Raw genomic sequence first — 24,135 nt, 5'->3', positions numbered from 1 at the left:
ACAAGGAATTACCCAGCCCAACGGGCTTACAAGTCACTACAGTCGGTGTACAATATATACAGGTAATATGTTGAACTTTGAAGAAATGCATGTCATTTTATCTAACACATTTAGTCTCTAAAGAAATGAACTACATATAGAGGGCGCGGTTTCAATGGCCTCTCTCTAAGCTACTGGTCCCGCACAATGTACTAGACGCATACCCTGAACTAGGTCAAGGATTAAGGCATTTGATGACTAGGCAGACTCATTACTCCAACCAACCAACCAACCAACCAACCAACCAACCAACCAACCAACCAACCAACCAACCAACCAACAAACAAACAAACAAATAAATAAACAAAAACACCAAAACAAACAAACAAACAAACTGACTGCTACACCGGACTTTGGCGTTTTAAGGGACTGGTCAGTTTCTACAACCCGGGAGGGGGTTATACTCCTGGATTAATATGGGGATCACTCTGTTGTTTAAATTGGCAGTTGTAGGTCATCTTGATTTGAAATAATTGAATGAGGGGGCTGTGGGGTGGGAGGTATTGTGGTTCGATTGTGATGGGAGAACAAATTCAATTCATTTCGACAGTGACACGAGCGTCTCTGAATTGGGACACTCTTGCCTATCATACCACCAATTTCACTATGAAACACGTACCTCATGGTGACAATGTTTCACATCTTCTCAGAGGCATACATCAAGAGTTTACTTTTAATCGACATTTTGCATACGTATTTTCACCCGCGTAAAAACTCTTCTTACACATGTGACCAAAAATCTTCATCGGCTTGCTAGGTGGAATGACTTTAATATACATGTCTTGGTCAACGATGCTCATCAGAATGGAATTGTCAGACCGCTGTCCAAACCGGATTGAAGCTCAATGCGAAAAACTTCAAATGCTTGTGCGTTATATAACCTGTGACTGTGTAATTACACACACACACACACACACACACACACACACACACACACACACACACACACACACACACACACACACACACACACACACACACACATAAACCAACGGGCCAACCAACCAACAAACAAACAAACAAACAAACAAACAAACAAATAAAACAAAACAAACAAACAACTACTTGTACCTACATGTACCAATTTAAACTAATTCAATATTGCATAACGTAAAATAAATAAATACGGGTAAAACATAAACTTAAATTCAGATGTACACATGTTTATCTAAAATGCTATAGCACATTACCCCCTCTCAAGCTCCCACCCCTCCCATTGCACATCAGATAAACAGTCCTTTAACTGTGATTCTATTATCAATAGTTCAATGTAGTTACATAGTTAAATTCTTATACTTGTGTCTCAGACCCCCCCCCCCCACAACCGGCCCCCTTCTAACTCAATTGGCCAAAATTGAAAATTGCTTCAAACCACACAATCAATTTCAAATCAATATGTAGTCGTATGTAGTGCTTTGAATATAAAGCTAGTATGTAGTGAGTAAAAATAGTTTTTTTTAAATTTGCTGACATTGTACTTTTATTTTAATACTATGTATTTACTATAACAAAGATGTTTTAAAACGCAGGAACCCCCCTCCCCCGCCCCAAGTCAGTGACCAGTCCCTTAACTTATATAACACCAAAGGATAATACACGCGTACAACCACAGACGCTATATATACACCTAGTAACATATTAAAACGAGTCAGTCTGTACTGATTATAACATTCAACCTTTAGTACTAGTATAGGGTAGTCTATCTGCTAGACCTTAGATGTTCTTCCGAAACAATTTACGACACACGACCAAACATCGCTATCGAGGATGGAACATCTGAGGTCTAGCAAATGTCATCTTGCAGTTCAGGGATATAAATAACTGCCAATCAGAGAACCGCATTAGCGACAAGCACAAACAGGGGACAATAGCTAATTTTTAATGCATATTCAGCTTAAGGAGGGGCTTGTAAAAATAACCACCAATGCCTTAACTGAAATGTGTGAATGACAACGTCAACACACTCATCAAACTCACAATTACCACATGATAAACTGATAAGACATAATAGTTAGTAATTTGTTATCATCACGTGATATTGGACATTAGTATTAAAGAGCATTAGCAGTATAGAGGTCGTGGGTTATTGAATATATTAACATTTATATATGCATGCATGGTCCAACCCACGGCCATATGTCATCTCAATGGAATGTGAAGTCTGAACACGACATTTGCTCGACGTTCGGGCAAGCCCTCACTGCGAACTTCGTTCGCTAATTGTATCGGAAGAAAGCCCGAACGTCTAGCAGCAAGACTAAGTATAGGGCTACTGTAACAGTCAAACTATGGCTGCTCTAAAGGAATGTCTTATGCCTCTTCACGACAAAGAACCTGTTACTGATGGTATTAGGTTCCCAAAATCTGTATTTGAAGAAACGTTAATACAAATTCAAAATATGGAATTGCGGGGTGACGATATGTGGCTCATGTCATACCCCAAAACAGGTATACGTACGTGTTTAGTATACTGTATATATTTTAGTCCCGCTTGCAAACAGGGCAAGTCGGGACTCGATTCTTATATTGTCCCTTCCCTAAATTTTATAAAGGTACGGAGCCAGAATCGAGTACCGACTTGCTTAATTTGTTTCATTACTTCATCAACAAACAGGACTTCATAAAATTACATACAGAGAGTTATAATTACAATGGTATATCGTACACTTTCCACAGCTCCACTGTCACGTGACACCCTGAACACTTATTGAACTTTGCAAGCACAGTGTACGCATACCATATCATCACAGCGATTTTAATAATTACATGTGGTAAATGCTGCGATATCCCATAATCTATCACATACATGCATACATACACGTACACACTGTCAAAAAACAGACAAGAAACTCGAAATCGTTGTCAACAATAATTACTAGTATATATTTGTAGATGCAGTCGTTGGTGGCGCTACATATATTTGTAGGCTACTCATTAGCAGTGGCATACTTGAACAATAGAACAAGCCTTTCATGTTTCCTTGTTCTGACTTGCTGTTAGTTTTTTTAATTACAAATTCAAGGTACACTCTGGATGAAGGGTATTTTGTATCAACTATTTAACTATGACACTCCTGAAGGTCGTGGTGAGAAAGAAGGACTCAGTTTAACAGATTATGTCAAATTTGTGGAATTTCCAGATTTTGAAACAGGTTTGTGCTAAATATCAACCAATTAATTAACCTTTCTGTTGACCAGATTTGTAACCTACACAATTATGGAGCTTTCGATCAATTGAAGTACCGACAAAAGCCGTTGTGGAGTAACAAATCAAGTGGGTAGATGGATATTGTGCACGCAAGACGACCCATGCAGCCTGGAGTGGACTGCGATGGAAGACCGGCGAGGACAGTGATCTGCGATTCCGAATGTTGCCGAAACAATCCGAAGAATGAAGGAACGGTCATCTGACAAAGTCTTTCGGCTACACTCTTCAGGAGCGCTTTTGCGCTGTATGCGATAGTAGTCACCAGTAGTGGTGAACTTACATGTGTAACCCAAGGATCTAGCGGAAATACTATCAGAAGACAGGCTTATAATTAGTTTATCAGACTGTATATGTATCGTTGAATATCATCATCAATCAGTCAGTCAGTCAGTCGACTTCTTTCATTTTTATGTATGATAGCTCTCCATGGTGAAGAATGAAACTCTATATATATATATATATATATATATAGTGACTCTACTCTGTTTTTTCACACTTTTGAATAGTTGCATTTTCTGATTTAAATACATATAAAGGAAGATGTTTATGTTGGTGCAATCGGGTATTAGAATCACTGCTAACAACTGAACAGCTCCTAACAGACAGACTGAAAGTAACACACAAAACACAGACTTCAATGAGCATATTAATTTCACTATTACTTTTTTTTTATTCAGTTTAAACATGACATCAAGTATTGTCTGATGGCAGTATACATAGTACAACAAGAAGATAATCATAAACTTGATTTGTAAATGGTTCAAAAGGTAATCTGTCAGCTACATAAGCAAAAAATTCCAATATACTTATTATTTAAGTACAACAAATAAAATGATATTAATATACATATGGCGACCCCTCACTTTTTTCCTTGATTTGAAATGAGAAAGGTTTGTTTTATTGAAAAAGTAACAGAAGTTTCAATAGTTTATTTCAGAGGAGCATACTACATTAACAACTGCAGTCACTCACCCTATAAAAAAAGGGGGGGCGGGACTGTGCATCAAATTGGAGACATAAACTTGAAATAAACTAATTGGTTTTGCTAAAAGCATATGTATCAAAAACCCTCTATTGAAGCAAACATTTTGCCCACACATAGGTTTTCTTCGGGTTTTAAATTAACTGAATTGTAAAAATAAAATAAACGTTAAAATTCTTTTTAGACCATGAAAAAGACCTCTTAGGTGGGTTTGGTCAATATGGAAATAACTGGATTGCAGTAACAAAGTACACATTAACAAGACAGTGGCTTTTGGCTCAGTAAGCTATTGATGGACATTGGTTTAAATCATACTCACAGTAAGGCGATGTTTTTGACGACTTCCATAACCTTACAATTTTGAAATTTCCAATGTTTACACTAAGTTCATTACAGGGTGATTTGATTCACACAATAGAGGAACCACTATCACCCCACTTGTGTAATCTACCATATGGAACAACAAGGGGTATAGCTTGTGTCTATCTCAGTACACCGAAACCTTGAATGCTACTGTAGTATAAATGACTCAGAAGTTTGCTGTCAAATTTTCCCATGAATTTGAATCCATACTGTGAACAACAAGTAGCACGAAACAACACAAGACAAAAAAGTTGCATTGAGAATGTCTGGTTAAAATCTACATTAGTCTGTAAAGTATGTCGTGATGGGGCACCCTGACACATCGGTCAACCCCTCCCACGAGGCAGGTGAGGACAGAACAACATGACGTACCTTACAGTCTAAATCTACATGAATTGTAAAATACATTACAATTCCTTAAAATATATCTGTACAAAGACTTATTACACAAAATGGCAAACATAAAATGAAACCTATTTCATAAAACCTAAATAATGAAAGCATGTTCTCTATGGATTCAAATAAAAGACTGAAACTGTTATGTCTCTAATATTTCTAATTCAAAGAAAACAATGGAGTTGACAGGAACAATAAGCTTTATTTTCAATTGTCATGGAAGTTCTATGTTTAGAAAGTAATTAGATATATGAAATTAAACAGAAAAATTTCAGTACAATATACAAGAAACGATTTTGATTTGTGTGAGTACTTTTAGTTAATAATAGGTTCCTCAAACTAGCATGAAGGAACATAGGCACTGCAACATGGCTAATTGTCGGACACTACAAATCAACAATTCGGTTCTTTTGGTTCAGCTTATAAGAATACTAAAAGCAAACCCGTCAATATGTATGTGTTTTCATCATGTAAGTAATTTACAGTAAACTATGTACTACTACTAAAAGGCTTGGTACTATAAAAACGCTGAACATAAATTCTGCCCATCTGGTAAAAAAAAAACATACAAAGCATTAAATATCACAGGATAAAAGTATCTCTTGAGGTTATCTTTTAGAAAGATTTGCATATATAATAAAATATTTCACTAAAAGACATCCATATTTTCATTGCACATCAATTCATGACTTACAGCTTCTACAATAAAATGGCACATCTTTAACACTTTTACAGCACGATTGACACCACACTACCATATATGGTTATATACAAGTCAATTAAGTCACACAGTATGCAGCTTTCACACCACATTACCATATATGGTGATATACAAATTAACGAAGTCACGTGATATTCACACTATGCATGATTGGACAACAAAGCAAATTTTGAAATCATACTACCATATATGGTGATATACAAATTAAGGAAGTCACATGATAGTCAAACTACATATGATTGGAGAGCTAAGTTTCAATAGTTTTTCTTAAGTAACTTATGATCTGTGGTATATAAATAAATTTTTATTTTAATGAACAATAATAATAACACTAACTTGGCACACATAATTTGTGACCCTATCATGGGCAAGTACACAGTAAATAATTATGCTTTTACTCATTAAATCTAATGTACAAAATTTCTCTTCATTATACTTTCATTAAAAATGTTGGACAATCTTCTTAAAATTTTTCTTCGAATGGTTATAATGTCTATATTTTATTTGCTCTCCTGACACTCTTTTGAACCTCAAGTGTTGTCCGCTGTGCACCTTCCGATGTGGATATGTTTTGTAATGTTTACAGACAAGAGTTTGAAACTATGTCATGTGTAATTCCACAGGAGCTGGGCTGTTGTTAAGTTCACCACCACACTTCAATGTCAAACTTAAAATTATGAATCAAATGGCAGATACTACCAAATGAGACAGACTTTAGAGTTTCAATTAGGCAGCACATTTTTTATGACTCACGCAAGGATTTTTGTTATGAATTAATTACCTGACCAAAAATACAGATGCAGAAAGCATGAATCCACATAAAATGTTATATTTTATCTCACTGTGAACACAAATACACAGCGTTGTGTTTGAATCTTCATTGTCTCATCCGACAGTGGGACTGATTTGTGTTCACAGTGAGATACAATATATTATTTTATATGCTTGCATTATCAGTGTCTGTATTCTGTTAATGTAACTCATGACAAAAAACCTTGTGTGTGACATTAAAAAACATCCTGCCCACTAAATTGTCGACATACCTGATCAAAAAATGATACTCCAGTTACAACTAGTACAGTTTTAACATGGCGACAGATTCAAAATGAAGCTTTTGTTCAAAATTTAAATTTGCCAGTACAATGCCTACAGGTAATATTGACCACTAATTAACAGATACAATGTAAGTAATTGACCAATTTTTAGTGAATACATCTTGTTATTTGATGAGAAAATGCTCCAGTTGCAGCTAGGGTAGGTTTAACCCTAAATTTGATTCCCATTGTCTTGAATTACTACTGCCTTATCAGTAGTGCTATTAGAATTATCTAGCATGATTCATTTGAAGATCAACTTTTCGTATAACTATTTTTCTTAAGCATATGTTAATCCTAATCCGACATGTGCTTCTAAGAAGCTGTTATATAAGTCTCAGTCAATCCTCTAAACTGGGATAAAACTGGAATAAAACTTGTCCAGGTCTGGACAGGAAGGTAATGTTCACACCACGTAATTCTTTGGTCAGCCATAGTTTCAAGGCAACTACACTGCAAACATCCTAAAGTTAACTTAAACTATGGACAGTGTGACATAATAAATCTAGTTTTGTATTGTTTGATGCATTTATTTTGTTGCAAAGTAACGTCCTTTTTGCAAGAACAGCTGTAAGATGGACTCTCGGTTCATACATCGTAGTGCTAAATGACTATTTCTAATCACAGAATGAAAACATTTCAGAAAACACATCCTAAACTTTCACTGATGTCTAATCAGCATTGTCAGGGGTGTACTACTACTACAACATACTGCTATCACCTGTCTAACAGTAAGATTTGAAACAAGTGAGAGAGGTACTGTTACTGCACTTGGATATCAATGCCTACATCCTGATTTAGGTTGGGTTTCCTTGAGTGGATGATACATGTAATCACTTCCCTCTACCTGCTATGACACAGTTCATCTTTTCTTAGTCAAGTTTGTCATGTCAGACCGATATTGTGACTTCTTCAGGTGTTCTCCTATCGCTAATAATATTCCTCTTCTTGTTAAGAATACTTTAAACTGTGACACATTGATATTAATCTATCAATTGACGTTGATATGGTTACAATCACAATAGAATGGTTCAGTCTATGCTCAGACGACCAAACACGTCTGAGGGCTATGGGATGGAAAACCCATTCAAGGTCTTATTTGGGTACACACCACACTACCATATATGGTCATATACAAATTACGAAAGTCAAATGTTGGTCAAACTATGCATGATTGGACAACAATGGTAGCTTTGACACCACACTACCATTTATGGTCATATAAAATTAAAGTAGTCACATGTTGGTCAAACTATGCATGATTGGACAACAATGGCAGCTTTGACACCACACTACCATATATGGTCATATAAAATTAAAGTAGTCACATGTTGGTCAACTTGAACTATGCATGATTGGACAACAATACTTCCACTGTTCCAGTGTTTACACTTTGATTACAGTGTATATACATTGGCATCACCAATGCACCACTGTCCCCCCATTATGTATTCAACTACATGTCCCAAAAATAGTAGTTTAGCTTGTTGAAACCAGGGGTGCCACAGCAGTATATATCCAGCTCTATCAATATGTTCAGTAACCATGGCAATATGAGAACTGTGTTACTAGGGTTCCTAGATTCTAGTTGTTGTGAAATGAAAGAGTATGTGACTTGCATTGCTGATGATACAAAGTTGTTTGGTATGGTAAAAGATTTTACAATAGCTACAATTGATAACACCGTAAATGTTTACACATTACATGTAGACCATCTGTGTTATTTGTCGCTATTTGCATGCAAGTCGAAAGATTCTCACCTTACCCTAAAAAATGAACTGTAAAGTGTCGTATCAGCGACTGACAAAAATTGTATGTCAGTTACGACCTTATTATGCTGACACGACAAAGTGTAACCTACACACAAATTGCCATGGTAACAGTAGCAAATATACTGCAATGCAGACAACATGTGCTCTAACATTTAATTGACTTTGAGTCTATAAATACCCATCTGTATGGACATAACATGGTAAAATGTGTTCTCATTTCGTTTCTTTGACTTTCATTAAAAACTGATATCCATTAATATCACAATGTTGTAATCTGTCAACTTTGTTGTCTTAGTCTTTTTGATATCATACTTGGCAAATATCATTACATGTAAGTTGTGACACATGATCTTCTGTTTTGTTCTTCATTTCTTTGATTTCAAAATCACAATCATTATCTGGAGTGTATTTGATTATGCCACCTGGGGAGTCTCGGTTCAGAGCAAATGACGTCACTTGGGGAGCTTTGGGTAGTGTGAAAACTGAACACATTTGGGGTACATGTACCTCATGGAACACAAGCTACACATACATATGTGATTCAAGATAAATAATTGAAATTGGTCCGTCTTTCCAAAATATTTCAGACTCTTTTGAAGTGGGAAATGATTTTCTCACAAAATATGCATAAGGCTTGTATATAATAATTTCTTTTGCAATTGATAAAAGCATTGCATGTCGTCCCCATCGTAGGTCAGGTCAGGTCATGTTGATCCTCAAGCCGTGCTCTGTGAGGAGAGTGTGACGTCATGTAGCATTTAAATGCAACTTGAGGTGCCTTGGGGCTCCCTAAGTGGCCTAATGGAATACACTCTATAATATACTATATCAGGAAAGAGTCTGTTCTAATTTTTGATTTGTTGATTTCGGTGGTTGAAAATTACCATACATTATCTAAATATACCAGGTGATCTGCTCTCTTCATGCTTTGATTTCTTTAAGTTTAAAATTAACAAATATTATCATAATATAACGACAATCTTCTATTCTCATTTGGTTTTCTCGGTTTGATAGATTTGAGAATTGATAAATTTTATCATGATATACAATCCTATTTGTACATCCTTATTTTGTTCCCTTAGTACCTATGAGTTGAAACTTTACATTAAACATACCATCTTCTGTTTTGTTATGTTTTCTTGCTTTCTATAAGTTAAAAATCAACAAATATCTCCATTATGTATCTGACAATCCTATGGTCTCACTTCTTTTCCTTGGTTTCTGTGAGTTGAAAATTGACAAACATTATCTAAATGTACCAGGCGATCTTCTATTCTTGTTATGTTTTCTTGCGTTCTATAAGTTTAAAATCAACAAATATCAATCCTACTTTCTCACTTCGTTTTTTTGGCTTCTGTGAGTTGAAAATTGACCACCATAACAGTAATATTATCAGGGGAGCCTCTATAATATGCCTGAAGAACCAAACTCTTAGCACCAAAGTGAGGTTCATGTAACCTTTCCTTGATAAATTCCACAGCTTCCTCATTACTGAAGGCATCCCAAAGCCCATCCGTTGCGAGGATAAGAAACTTTGGTTCAACTTCATTAAGGTCAAAACTAAGAATGTCTGGATTGGCTATGAGTAGGTTTTTATCTTTTAACGGATAGTCTCCTAAAGCTCTTGAGGTTGCCAAGATACCGGCAACTCTCCATACTCCGTTATAACTGATGAAGCCCCCTGCTTTCTTTATTCTTTTTCTTTCTCTCAACTGCTGTGGTTTGTGGTCGTATGACAGCGGGATAGCTTTACCTGTATGATCACAGAGAACACCTCTGGAATCACCCACGTTGGCAACTGTAAGTAGTCTTTGTTCTTCATCATGGATGGCAAAAAGACACGTCGTTCCTACAAAGTAAAAACAAATAGTAAGTACGTTGTGAATACAATGCAAGATCTGTTACAAATTTAGAAAAAAACAGCCATGCTTAATTTTCAAATAGTTTTCACACATCGATCAACCCCTTTCACAGGCCTGTGATTGTCAAGCAACACAACATTTCTTACACTCTAAATTAACTCCCCCCCCCCCCCTGTATAAACTCAGTTTGCCCTTTAACAATTGATATGGCTGTTATTTTGGAAATATCTGATACAAGTACAACGTACATATGTATGATGAAATCATTTATACCACACTCAAGCCAAAATATTGTCTTTGAACAGAAAATATGGATATGTTTACCCTGGTCATTCTATGAAAACCCATGCCTAAGTCACTGGTTTTGTGGAATATGAGTCAAGATGATGCAAATTGCCATTAATTTTCCCACTTTTTCAAATATTATGCTTAAGGATGTATAATTATATTATTCCCATATATTTTATTGCATTCAATTGGCAAATACTTGTTACCTAAGGATTTGTTACTACAAGTCTAGCGACTCATAGTGACAAGGCCCCTTAGGTCACTCGTATTTTCCTCAGCTGAATGACTAAAAACATTGGGAAATGATATTTAATTGTGTACATATCCATATGTTTCATGTAATCAAATATTATACGACATTGAAAGAAATGATCACTGTACTTTTATATATATACAACATAAGGTATGCGAAGAAATAGTTTGTCATCTCTGACATTTTGATTTAAAGGTTACAGTTTAAGTTAGGGTAAAGTTGACTATCTTGAACAAAACAATCATGTGTCTAGACACTTAAATATAATAGTGATAAAAGTTGACTCTAAATGTTTAGAAGTGATTGAATTGTACGAACTGGTATTAAATACTTTTTTTTTCAGATGTGGCTGTCCTCCAGTGAAATTTGGTCAGGGTTTGAAACATTTATCGAAATATATATATTTTTTTAAAAGTCTACAAAAACAACAACAATACTGACAAATGGGTCGTGATTAATTGACAAACAGATAAGCGGATGTACACATATGCATGGCATATGGGTCCGAACGGATGAACAGACAAACAGATGCACACATGTATGGCACATGAGTCATGATGGATGGCCAAACAAATGGATGCACAAATGCATGGCATAACGGTCTTAATGAACAAACAGATGCACACATGCTATAACATATATACATGTACATATGACTGTATGGAATAAATAACACCTTATATTAATGTTATAACACACCATGTTTATATAGCCTTCAGTGATTGGCTTAGATCGTATCACATGGTATGGACTGTTAATACATAGTAACCTTTATTTGCATATAAGGGCACTATTTGCTTTCTATTTTCCCTAGGTCAATATCCATGTATCACAGAAGTCTTATTGGGATTTGCTTTGACTATGGAAAGGGTATGTTTCTGAGAAAGTGATTTGTTATAAAAGACTTATTGCCTGGCCTTATTCGGGCACTAGTAGACCTCATATTACCCCTCGTGTTGTTATGTAGCAACTCTTTTCCGCAGCTTTCAGCCATAGAAAATAATTACTTCATAAACAGCCCTTGGGGTAACATACATCTACTAATGCCCTCATAGCCAGGCAATATCTGTATAATAATACATTTTTAAAAAATGCCTTCAACAATTAATGTTGTCATAATATCACTGTACAAATATCATATCCCCTACACAGACTTATAACGGCACAATGGTGAAGTGATTCGCAACTGGCATGACACATAATAACTTATAGATTATACATAACAATGATGAAATCCTTACCTGCAACATCATTACTAGATTTGGCAACAGTTAAGAGTTGTTTATCTGTTGAAAGTATTTCTTCTGTCAAAATTTGCGAATGATTGTTGTTGTTCCCATTCATTGAGTTTTCCATCTCCCTCGCAAGTACAGAGCTTGCTAGAATCTTTTCTGTAAAATCTGCAGCAAACTGTAACAAAAACAAATTATGAATGATTGTTTATAGTCTAGTTACTATACATGTAGTCATTCTCTATGCTCTCTTTCTAAAGTCTAGTCAAATGGACAAATTTTATTGAAAATCTAGTTAAATCTCCTGCTTGGGAAAGGGTGAACAGTACAAGTCAGTAGTAATCCATCACATACTGACAGCAGGTTGTAATTGGTCACTTCATTCAGTTTCCTACAAACTCAACCTCCAGTTTGAATGTATGTCAGGTGAGGATGTGGTAACGTCATCATGTTTATATCGATGCTCCAATAGCATAAACTATCGCTGTTGGTGATAAAAACAGAATTCTGTGCTAGAGAAATTCATTTGACCATACGGTGGAAATGATTTTAATACGTATAGAACTCGATTGTTCCGGGACTCTAATGAACACAACTACTCATAAAGTCAAAGTCAAAAACATTTTGAAATCATCATCATCGTATCATCATCATCATCGTCGTCATCGTAGACGTCGTCATCATCATCAACATCACTACCACCACCACCACCACCACCACCACCACCCCACCATCATCATCACCACCACCCCCACCATCATTATCACCACCACCACCACCACCACTACCACCACCACCATCATCACCACTACCACCATCACCATCACCATTACCATCATCATCACCACCATCACCATCACCATCATCATAACCATCAATGGCATATTCTGAGACTATCAACATTCCCTTGTCACTGATTACCTTCTCTATATCCTCTGATTATTTGCTATGGCCCCATTAACCTAAACCTAAGGTACGCCTATCAAGTGTCCAACATTATTGCTACTATTAGCAAGATCTAGGGTGTCCCCTTACACTTCATCTGAAGACGTGATGTGAGATAGTAAAGAGTAGTAAAATTAGACATACATGACGAATCATGTGACGATATATTTGAACATTTGTCACATTTATCCAAAAAGTTGACATGACATACATTAAAGTAACTGAAGCTACCTGTTCAAATCTAGAAAACACAGTTAAAAATATAGATACTATAATAAAATTTCAAAAAATGTTTACAAATTGAATTTATTTGTTAATTTTTAGCCTCCAAACTCTGCCAGCTCATTTCAGTTTACAGTTAGCTAATGATAACCCCACCCCCTACCCCCACCCCAAATTTCTTGAGTCATACTACAACATGTTGGTGTTACATTTTTACAAGGCTTGAAGCAATTGCTGGCACAGAGGGAATATTGAAAGAGCAGGTGAGATTCCTTCATTGAATAGTAAAAACTGGGCATAAGTCTGAAGCAAAGTCTACGGCATGGGTTTATTATGTGGTACATTTAAATGCTGGGCATGAAATACACATACATGTAGTTGTAATAAATCATGAAGTCCTAGACACTAAATCTACATATGGCCGATAAATCTCCTGAAATGTATCAAATAGACACTTAGATATTTCCTTGTATAACATAGTTTGTTACCTATCACGGCTCATAAATATGTACAGCCATAAAAATCCTGAGTAATTTTCATAATAATAAAAATGTTCAGATTTGATTTGAATTATTATAGCTTTCAACAGTGAAAAGGACATTATTCCTAATATGAGATTTATTGTAATTTAGTTTCAGCTGTTTTATTAAATTCATTTTTCGCCACCATTTTACACTTGTGGATAAAGTTTACGGTAATAATATGATTCTGTTCTCATGTATATATCCTTATTTATTTATTTACTTATTTATCTATTTTTATCTATTTATTATTTATCAAAAACAAGGCGACTACTATTGTCCAATCAAAAAAATTAATAAAGTATATCAAAATATTAATAATCTTTCGGCATACATATGCACATAATTTGACAGTTTCAAGTTTATTTATTTGAGAAACTAAACGGCTAAATTGTAATTGCCTACCCTGAATCCAATGTTCATATTCTGTTTAAAACCTGCACTAGCTGTAATTTGAGTATTATTTTATCATTCAGGCAATCAACAATTTATTAACTGATTGAAATTATTAAAATACTAATAAATAGACATTGTATATATGTTAATTAGATGTTGGTTATATCCATAAGTAGTACGGTAACATGTAGTCTTGCTGCTAGACGTTCAGGCTTTCTTCTGATATGGTAAGCAAACGAAGTTCGCAGTGAGGGCTTTGCCCAAACCTTGGGTGTTCCACCATCGATAGCTGTGGTCACGTATTATCGTATTGTTTTGGAAAAACACTCGTGTCTAGCAGCTTGACTAGGTAACAGGTGGAAATCATGATTGCACTACAGCATGTTTTTTTTGGATGCGGACCCAAAACTCAATTCGTTTGGAAAAACACTCGATGTCTAGCAGCTAGACTAGGTAACAGGTGGAAATCATGATTGCACTACAGCACGTTTTTTTTTTGAATGGGGACCCAAAACTCAATTCGATTGGATTTAATTTATTTCACTATTCTACGTGTACTGCTACAATAATACATTTACCAACAGGTGATTCAATACTGTTCAGGGTGTTTAATATTATGACTACATCATTATATCTAACAAAACATTTTCAAAAAACATTCCGGTTGCAGCTAGTGTAACTTTAAACCTAACCCTTTCAGGAGTACATCTCATGGGGTATTTAGTTCCATACCTTAGGTTGTCATTGCAAATGAGAATTCTTACTAATCCTAGTAGCCCGAGTCCAAACTATGTCTCTTTTATCATTGAGGTGTATAATACATTACATTTAAGGAGAGGAACTACAAGAACCTCTTGTATTAAGGTTGAGTATGCTCTGAGCAAGTGACAGAGTGAGTTATATCTGACCATTAGTCATTGCGTCGTACTTTACATATCCTAAAGAGAGTCTTAAAACTGAAATAGAAATTGTCTGAAATGTTATTATCATGACGTGTACACTGACGATATGATCCATTTTATTCAGACGTACACAGACGTTGTCTATTATATTCATTACAATGAAGATTAAAGGGGCATAAACCGAGTTTATACATTTTTGGGTGTAACCTGTTCACTGCACTGTTGAGATACATCATTAGCCTGTTGTACCTCCTAGCCCTCATATCAACAGCTTGTCAGTTTGTCTTGAGATGCAATTAAAACTAATTGAGGTAGCCACACCCCCAAAAGTTGTTATCAAACATCTGTTTTGTTAAATTTACATTAATTACTTGTAAATTATCACATCAATACAATAATCATGGTAATCATTTGATTTTCAATAACTCCTGTGATCATCTCAGTCATGCATGTTCATTTACATAATAACCCATTTGGATTTAAAGTGGCCATATGGATGAGAATTGGGTATTTATTTTGGATTTTTTATTTATAAAACAATTTTATCATGGCTTCCTACTTGAATGTGAAATAACATCGACCAAGTTTGTGTTTGTAGCTCAATAAATTGCAAAACACATATTAAATGTGCAAAATCTTTGTTATTGTACGTACAATAATATACGTTTTTACAGATTTGTTAACTTTTTGCAATGTATTGAGTTACAAACACAGACTTGGTCTATGTTATTTCACATTGATTTTTCAAGTAGGAGGTCATGATAAAATTGTTTTATATATTAAAAATCCAAAATAAATACCCAATCCTCATCCATATGGCCACTTTAATAGTGGGAAATATATGAGTAGGATATTTGATGCTAAGTTAATAGTAATCATATCAGTTACATAGTGTCCATGTCTTTCAATACATTACAGAAGTCTTGTCATTATTTACAGCCAAAAAGACATCAATAATTTAATGCAATTGGAATCATTGTTCGATTGTAGACCAAGGGAATGCAATTACACTTCTTGTATTACTCACTTAGTATCTAATGTCATAATGGGAACTGGATCGGACAAATGGAAAAACTGGGATGAACGTTATTCCATCTGTGGTATCTACATGTACAAGTACCATACCATACCATACCATGTAATTTAATCTGTTATTTCCATCTAGCTGCCATTCTTAGTGTAGAATCTAATACATATGTAATATGCCATCCAACTCTTGTACTTTCATTCACTTCTAACTTCTGAGGTCAATGCCCCCTGAATTTGAGTGGCTTAAAAATGTCTATTACATCAGTAGCAGTTCATTTTTACTATTTTCTGTTCACTTTTACCCTCTGTAATAAAAGTGTTACCTTCTGTAATAAAAGTGTAAAGGGAAAGTTATGTACATGTAGCTTTGTCTCTCTGTCTGCCAGTGTGTGTGTGTGTGTGTGTGTGTGTGTGTTGATCTGTCTGTCTGTCTGTCTGTCTGTCTGTCTGTCTGTCTGTCTGAGTGTGTGTGGATGTCTGTGTATGGTTGTCTGTCTGTCTGTCTGTCTGTATGTATGTATGTATGTATGTATGTATGTATGTATGTATGTATGTATGTATGTATGAGTGTGTGTGTGTGGGTATCTGTCTGTATGCCTGTATGTATGTATGTATGTATGTATGTATGTATGTATGTATGTATGTATGTATGTATGTATGTATGTATGTATGTATGTATGTATGTATGTATGTATGTATGTATGTATGTATGTCTGTCTGTCTGTTTGCCAGTTTCGGAACAACGATCGAAAGGCTCACTTTTTTTTAGCCCTATGGAAGGCATTCAACTTAAAATTCCACAGTATCAGTTAAGAGTGTGTACAAGTAGTGGATATAAATGCATAAACAAGAAGAGTTATTTCCTAGCTTTCATTAAGTTATTTGGATCATAGACATTTTATCTTAAATACCATGTTTCTACCTCTGTACCTAGACAATGATGTATTCTTATTGAGGATAAGTGCACTGGTGCACATACATGTAGTGTATACTAGTGTGGATGTCAACGTGGTATCTAACTAAACCACATGACGTCTAGTCAAAGTCCCTCAATCAGCACAAAAAGTTGTTCATCCGATCAGTGAACCCCAACTGTTAGAGTGAGGTATTAAACCAGTGTATAAGTAGCATCCTGAGCTGACAAATATACCATATTTGGACATTACATAACTGCCCCAATAAACACTAACTTTGTTATTGGTTGGAATTCTGTGATTGATTAACAAAGACATGATGTTCATGACAGTGTGGGGGCTATGGATGAATTTTAAATTGCATCTCATGCTTCTCGTACTTCTAGAGTAACGACTTTGACTATACATACTGTGAGTGGAGGTGTAAATCGTGACGATACCATATAGGAACTAGACTAAGTGTATACTGGCAACTGCTGGTATTTGCAAATGCAGTGTAATAAAAAAATATGAACAAAACATGCAAATAAAAGTCACAAAATATGTTACCAAATATTTTGTCCATATGCATTGTTAAAAGATCTACATGTACATCTCTTCAAACTAGTCAATAAGTCCATATGTTTTATGTAAAGAATGCACAGTATGGAGATAAAAGAAATAAAACCATTTATATGGACTTTATTACTAACGAACAGTCTGATATAATAAAAGGATATTTATCAGAATATTTCCATTCAATGTTTCTGTGTACTAGAGCTATTTTCCGTATGCTGATGGGTTATCCTCGAGATTGCAGTGCTAGTTCATCGTTTGTACAACACGCAATCCCCACATTTAGGAAGTTTAGACGTAAACTAATGTATAATTTTGATAAACGTTTAAGAAATAGTTATAACGGTCTCATTTTAGTGGTGTTTAATTCTGATACCATCCTCTCCTCAATGATTTTGTAACGTGTATAGAGATTTGATGTATTTTTTAAATGCTTGAACTTGCTCATCTGTATTTTTCAGTGTCTTTTTTAAAGTTCTCGTTGTTGTATAATGCTGTATTTGTGTGCATTTATATATGTAACCTTTCTTCTGTCTGTTTATCTAGGAGATGTTTTGAGCATTGTTGCACTCTTTCTTTCCTGAAATAAAGTTTTAATAATAATTATCATTATAAGGCCTAAAAAAATAATTGTTTGGTTCCGGTTACCCAACCCCACCTAGCTTTCACTGCCAACCCTCAAATAATAAAATTGCAAAAAGTGTGAAGTCTAAGAAGAAATAGTGGATGTGGAAACTGACATCAACTTAAAAAGACAATATAAAACTGTTCTTCCAATCTGTAATGGCTGTACATCTGATAGGAAGATATAAACAACACAGAGACCATTTGGAAAACAATGGAAAACTCACACGTCAAAAAAAAAAAATAAAATAAAATAAAATAAAAAAATTACCTACCCCACCTATTCTAAAATTGAGCATAACCGGAACTACACAATTTTTTTTTATTAGGCCTAATACAACAACATCTTATTGTTCTATGTTATTTGGTCTATACCATAAACTGAAATACTGTTATACATCAGTGAAAGAGTATTGAAAATTAGAAAACATAACATTGTGATATCAATAATAAATGTGATATCAACGATAAATTACTAGTCTATATGTTAATTTGTCTTAGATCACAATTTGTCATTTGTCAGTACAAAAGTGTTGAAAATTAAAAACGTAAGAATATAGTGATATCAATTTAACGGTATAAATTATCTGTCTGTGTATTTTTTAATCAACTTCAACCTTGGAGAAATAGAAGTAATCGTATCTTGCATGTAATCTGTCTAAAAATCCATCATACAGATCAAAAGAACAGAAATTAATAACGTGATTTCCATCATAAATACTGGCTAATACTTCCTCTCTTTGATGTTGTAATCATCTCTCTGTCTTGTGATTTTCTAATCTACTTTGAAATTGCTTCAGATTTGAGTAACTATCAGGCAACAAAAATAAATTAATCTATGGAGCTATGACAGGAATGTGATACATGTTCTGATCGCCCTCTGATACCAAGTGACCTTTTTTTTCTACTTGTTACTTACTAATTGGAAGACCTTCACATTAATGGGTCAATTATTTCATCTGGAAATATTCTCAAACGCACCTCTTTTTAATAGTTTAAACAAGAAATTTTTTTTCTGCAAATCTCTAAAACATGTAAAAGCAATCTCCCTTTTTAGTCCAAAATAACATTATTTATATTTGAAAATATCAAATTTTTTAAATTCATTTTAGTCTTATTAGTACTTAGAAAACTGAAAGCAACTGAAAAACATTTTTTTTTTATTTAGTTCGAGTGAGAAAACCAATGGTCCACGAAAAGTATTTATACAAAGTATGACACTTTTACTCGAACCAAAAACTTGGAAGTGTTATCTCATGCCAAGTATTTGAACTGTTTCAAGGGGCAATTTTCCTCTCTTCTATAACAAAGATATTTTTCCCCCCATGTTTAATATCAGTTTAACAAGTCTTCGTAGAATACAACCCCCCCCCCCCCCCCCACACACACACACACACATACATCAACTCAAATACATTTAGGCTATTTTTGATGTGTGACTAATACATGAAATTGATTATTCTGGTTAAATTTGTATCAAATGGGGACACCACCGAAGATTGAGGTCAAGTACAAAGATACTAAACAGTTAATCAGGTGACAGATCATGATGTGTGAATCATGTACACTGTACATTATCTTGTCTACATACTTAGGGTTAGAGAGAACTGTGATAAGGCAAAAAAAAAATTCTTTCTGGTCAGGACATTTTGTCCAAAGTGGTGTGACGACACAATTTTTCTAAAAATTAAAAAAAAAAATTATTCTCACAAACTTATCAATCTACTATTTATGGCAGTTACTGTTCTTTTTATTTAACTGCTTTAGAGCAAGTGTGTATGTGGGGCAGATGTCATTTGTTTGTTCATGATTTGCTCTGCAGTTGTCTTCACTGAAGTAGGGAGGGTTATTTTTCTCAGGTCTGCAGACTGCATGTGCTGGACAAACACGGGGGGAAAGAAAGACAGGTGTGAGGGTATTTATGTGATGCGTGTGCTGACCAGAAACAATTTTTTTGGCTAAGCAATTCACATTTCGATACATGATGTCACTATTTTATAAACAATCCATTGAGAAACATGAAGGTTTCGAATGTTAAAAAAAGACATTATTATTTGTACCAGATCAGAATTATACTGAAAGCAAAACACAGCATGTCCAGCTTTCAAAAAATTGTCGTAAAGAGATTATTGTTAACTGAGATTTGTTAAATATATGTGTCATTGTTTGACTATATCCTCTTCACAAAGATGAAGTCTACCAAAAAAAAATTCTGACACGAGTAGAAATGGTTTATTCATAACTTGTGATGCAATTTTTTCAATTGAATCATTCACCACATGCATTTGTAGATACTATCTCTGATTTTAATACACTGTGTCTAGAGTTTTACCACTGCCAGACTGTCTCATGTCAACGGTTACTTTCAGCATATTTGTGTTTTATACCGTAAATAGACGTTGTCTGCACAATTTTAAACAGACATTTAAACCATTTACCTTATACAGATTATTACCTGAGACTTCTAAATTCAGTTATGATGGTGCAGTATGGTTAGACAGTTACCACAACAACAACAAATTTTTACATTGCAAATTTTGAATCATTTTCTCTAGGTTTTCACATTTTTATAAGTTTTCATACTACTATTACTACTTTGCTGATGGAATAAGTATACATAGCAACTACATATGTAAGTTTACGGGTTTACTAGGGTATATGTTTCGTAAGTGTTTACACTTTATAATTTTAATTTTTTCATACTTCTGTGTAGTCTGTAACTTGTAAGGTATACCGTGATTGGGCGCACTCACATATCCGTCAACCCCTCTCATGTGGCATCTATACATGTATCAAGTAGTGAGAGGAAGCCAGTGAGGGCAGAACAACACAATATATCTTACACTTACAGTCTAACTTCTGTGCTGAAGAAAAATATAGACCTGGCATATGCTGTAGACAGTGAGCGCTTAAAGGTTTACTACATAACATGTACCTAATTTACATAATTCCTAGTTTTTTGTACTTCCTTTCTAAGGAGAAATTACAGATAATCCAGCAAGTGCATAGAGTCTAAAGGTTTAGTACGTTTCTAAATTTTTACACCTCAGAGTCAGAGTTTATGTACTTCTCTCCTGAAGAGAATTTATGGATGACTGCAGACTGAGTCTAAGGGTGTGAGTATTACTTCTAAATTTTATACATTTTGTAATTCCGAGCATTTGTTCATCTCTTCTAAAGAGAAATTATAAAAGACCAGGTGGTTGCAGACTGAGTCTGACTCTCAGGGTTTACTAGACTAAGTGTATATGTTTCAAAATTTGTACACTTTGTAATTCAGACATTTTGTACATTTTTACTATAGGAAAGTAGTAGATCTAGAGCCCAGTAACTGCAGATTGAGTCTCTTACAAGTTACAGTTTATTTTACTATGTTGTATACAATAATGTCCGAATTCTTTTTCAATCCATGTGGGTCTAACTGTGATAACAGTTCAGATATTGCTACTTTAAGTTACAACAAACATCTGTGCATTACATATAAAGGAATGTAGACATGGTACTTTTTTGTGGGTGTCCATGGCAACCTGATTGCCTCATCCGTCATCATGTGAACACAAGTCTTTCTGTCTGCTCTGGACAATGTAAGTGAACAAAATATATACAATATTACACAGTATTTTGATCATGGCTATTCTTGTATTATTTCACTTTTAACTTATATAAAGGGGCACAAGCTGAGTTGAAATTTTTTGGGAACATAATTTTGTCGTAGATTTAAAGATACCTGTTGTATTTTACTTACTGAAGCATATATAACTATCACTTGCTGTTGTCAGAACTCAAACCCAGTATTTAGGAATAATACATACAATTTATATATGTATGTATGTATGTATGTATGTATGTATGTATGTATGTATGTATGTATGTATGTATGTATGTATGTATGTATGTATATATATATGTATGTATGTATGTATGTATGTATGTGTGTGTGTGTGTGTGTGTGTGTATGTATGTATGTATGTATGTATGTATGTATGTATGTATGTATGTATGTATGGATGTGTGTGTGTGTGTGTGTGTGTGTGTGTGTGTGCGTGTGCGTGCATGTCCACGTATGTATGTATGTATGGATGGTTGGATGTATGTGTATGTATTGTAGATGGATGGATGGGGAGGGAGGGAGGGATAGATCAGGATGGATGGTGTGTGTATTTATACTACTATTAGTCCAGAGATTTGTGGTGATCTAACCATCTCGTAGTATGGTTTGGATAGCTTAATATAGCAAGACTATGACAAGTCCATGTGCTATATGCATATGTGTGATGTGTGTGTGTGTGTGTGTGTGTGTGTGTGTGTGTGTGTGTGTGTGTGTGTGTGTGTGTGTGTGTGTATCGGTATGTGTGTATATTAATACTATATATATAGATCAGATATCGACCATCACTGATGTTTTCTACGAGTACTTAATAATTAAAATATCCAGGATACTAATACATGCATGACCAGTATGTAGATCCAATACTGCATACCACACATCACACACTTATATGTACATACAACATCATGAACTTTGTTATTCAACCACATATTTGATAACTGGTGTTTTGATCAACATATGACTCAGAAATCAGTAACACATTAAGTTTTCTGTTTTAAAAAAACAGACAAGCTATATTGACATTTAATAATGTGTAAATCATGTAAACAGTTCTGTGATGCCTATTTTTGCTATCTGAACAGAATAATAAACATTTTAAATTCAATTTTAATTGCATGTAAAATTAAACTTTAAAGACAACAAAATCACGACTTTTACCCAAAGTCTTGTTAGGTCACAAGTTGCTACGGTGACTACTTTCCTCAAACTCATTTGAAGGACACATAGTTTGTGACGATGATAAATCCGTCGACTTTACCATCATCAAGTCCGAGTGCAAATGCACCATATCCTACAAACACACCATATCCTACAAACACGTCCCCATCAAATCAATGTGTTATTGCTTTGCTAACACTAACAGATGATGTCATCGAATGCTTACCTGTCCACCGTGTCCATCAAAGATGCCATACAACGCAAGTCCGGTATTTTCTCTATCATGTACCACGTCATATCTGTCCTCCATGCGAGGTCGCCTGCCTTGAATAGCATAAACTGCAACATTTTCCTGTCTCAATTCCCAGTACGTCGGAGTCTTCACGCCATCATTCTGTGTAGAGTCCAGGGTGACTTTAGCATCATCAACCAACCCGAATGTCAGCTGTCGCTGAGCACCACGGAGCACCGACCGGAAGCGATCGGTGTGAAAAATAAAACTATATACAACAATAAATACTATTACAAGTAGCCAGGTCTCGTACTTAAGACATATTTGCCGAATGTAGCGAGTAAGTAGAGCTGGGAAAGTCATTTTGTCAGGCAATATTGCACGTAATGCCTTATGTATGGTTGAACTTGTAAAGTCCACTACACGACAGCCATTTTTGGACTTAACCATTTCCTTTGAGGGGGGTAGCTATGCGGTTTTCGAGGGGATGTGATTGTATCTTCGAATCTGTGATTACAGAAATTTGCTGCAAATGCTAATTATGAACACTAATTTTAAGAACTGTATGAGAAATGTACGTTTCAACAGCATTTTTATGTGTAAGGTAAGCAAGAACCATACTAAAATAATGACGTCACAATTTTGTAAGGGGTAAGTCAACCTACGACACCCATTATTTGTGGTTTGTGCTGTGCAAAAAACTATTAATTCTATAATAATGATAATGCAGAGCTTGTGTTGCGTTATTATTTTCATACCGTCTGTTTAATACCATTATGCTTTTCAGAATTTATTAGTCGAATGAATGCAGATTGTAG

The 24,135-nt window shown here is 34.9% G+C and overlaps 1 protein-coding gene across 1 annotated transcript; it reads right to left on the bottom strand.

The window, feature by feature from the left end:
* Positions 1–9,644: 9,644 nt before the first annotated feature.
* Positions 9,645–23,680, bottom strand: LOC144442537 (protein phosphatase 1L-like). The gene is made up of 3 exons (XM_078131909.1): positions 23,312–23,680; positions 12,219–12,387; positions 9,645–10,423 (listed from the first exon to the last, which is right to left on the bottom strand). Exons 1-3 carry the CDS (start codon positions 23,678–23,680, stop codon positions 9,909–9,911), a joined length of 1,053 nt encoding a protein of 350 aa, XP_077988035.1. The 3' UTR covers positions 9,645–9,908.
* Positions 23,681–24,135: the final 455 nt, after the last annotated feature.

Source organism: Glandiceps talaboti, chromosome 11, assembly GCF_964340395.1.
Source record: "Glandiceps talaboti chromosome 11, keGlaTala1.1, whole genome shotgun sequence".
Classification (NCBI taxonomy): domain Eukaryota; kingdom Metazoa; phylum Hemichordata; class Enteropneusta; family Spengelidae; genus Glandiceps; species Glandiceps talaboti.
Note: the sequence above shows the minus strand (reverse complement) of the source record. Positions and strands in the feature narration are given on the sequence as shown.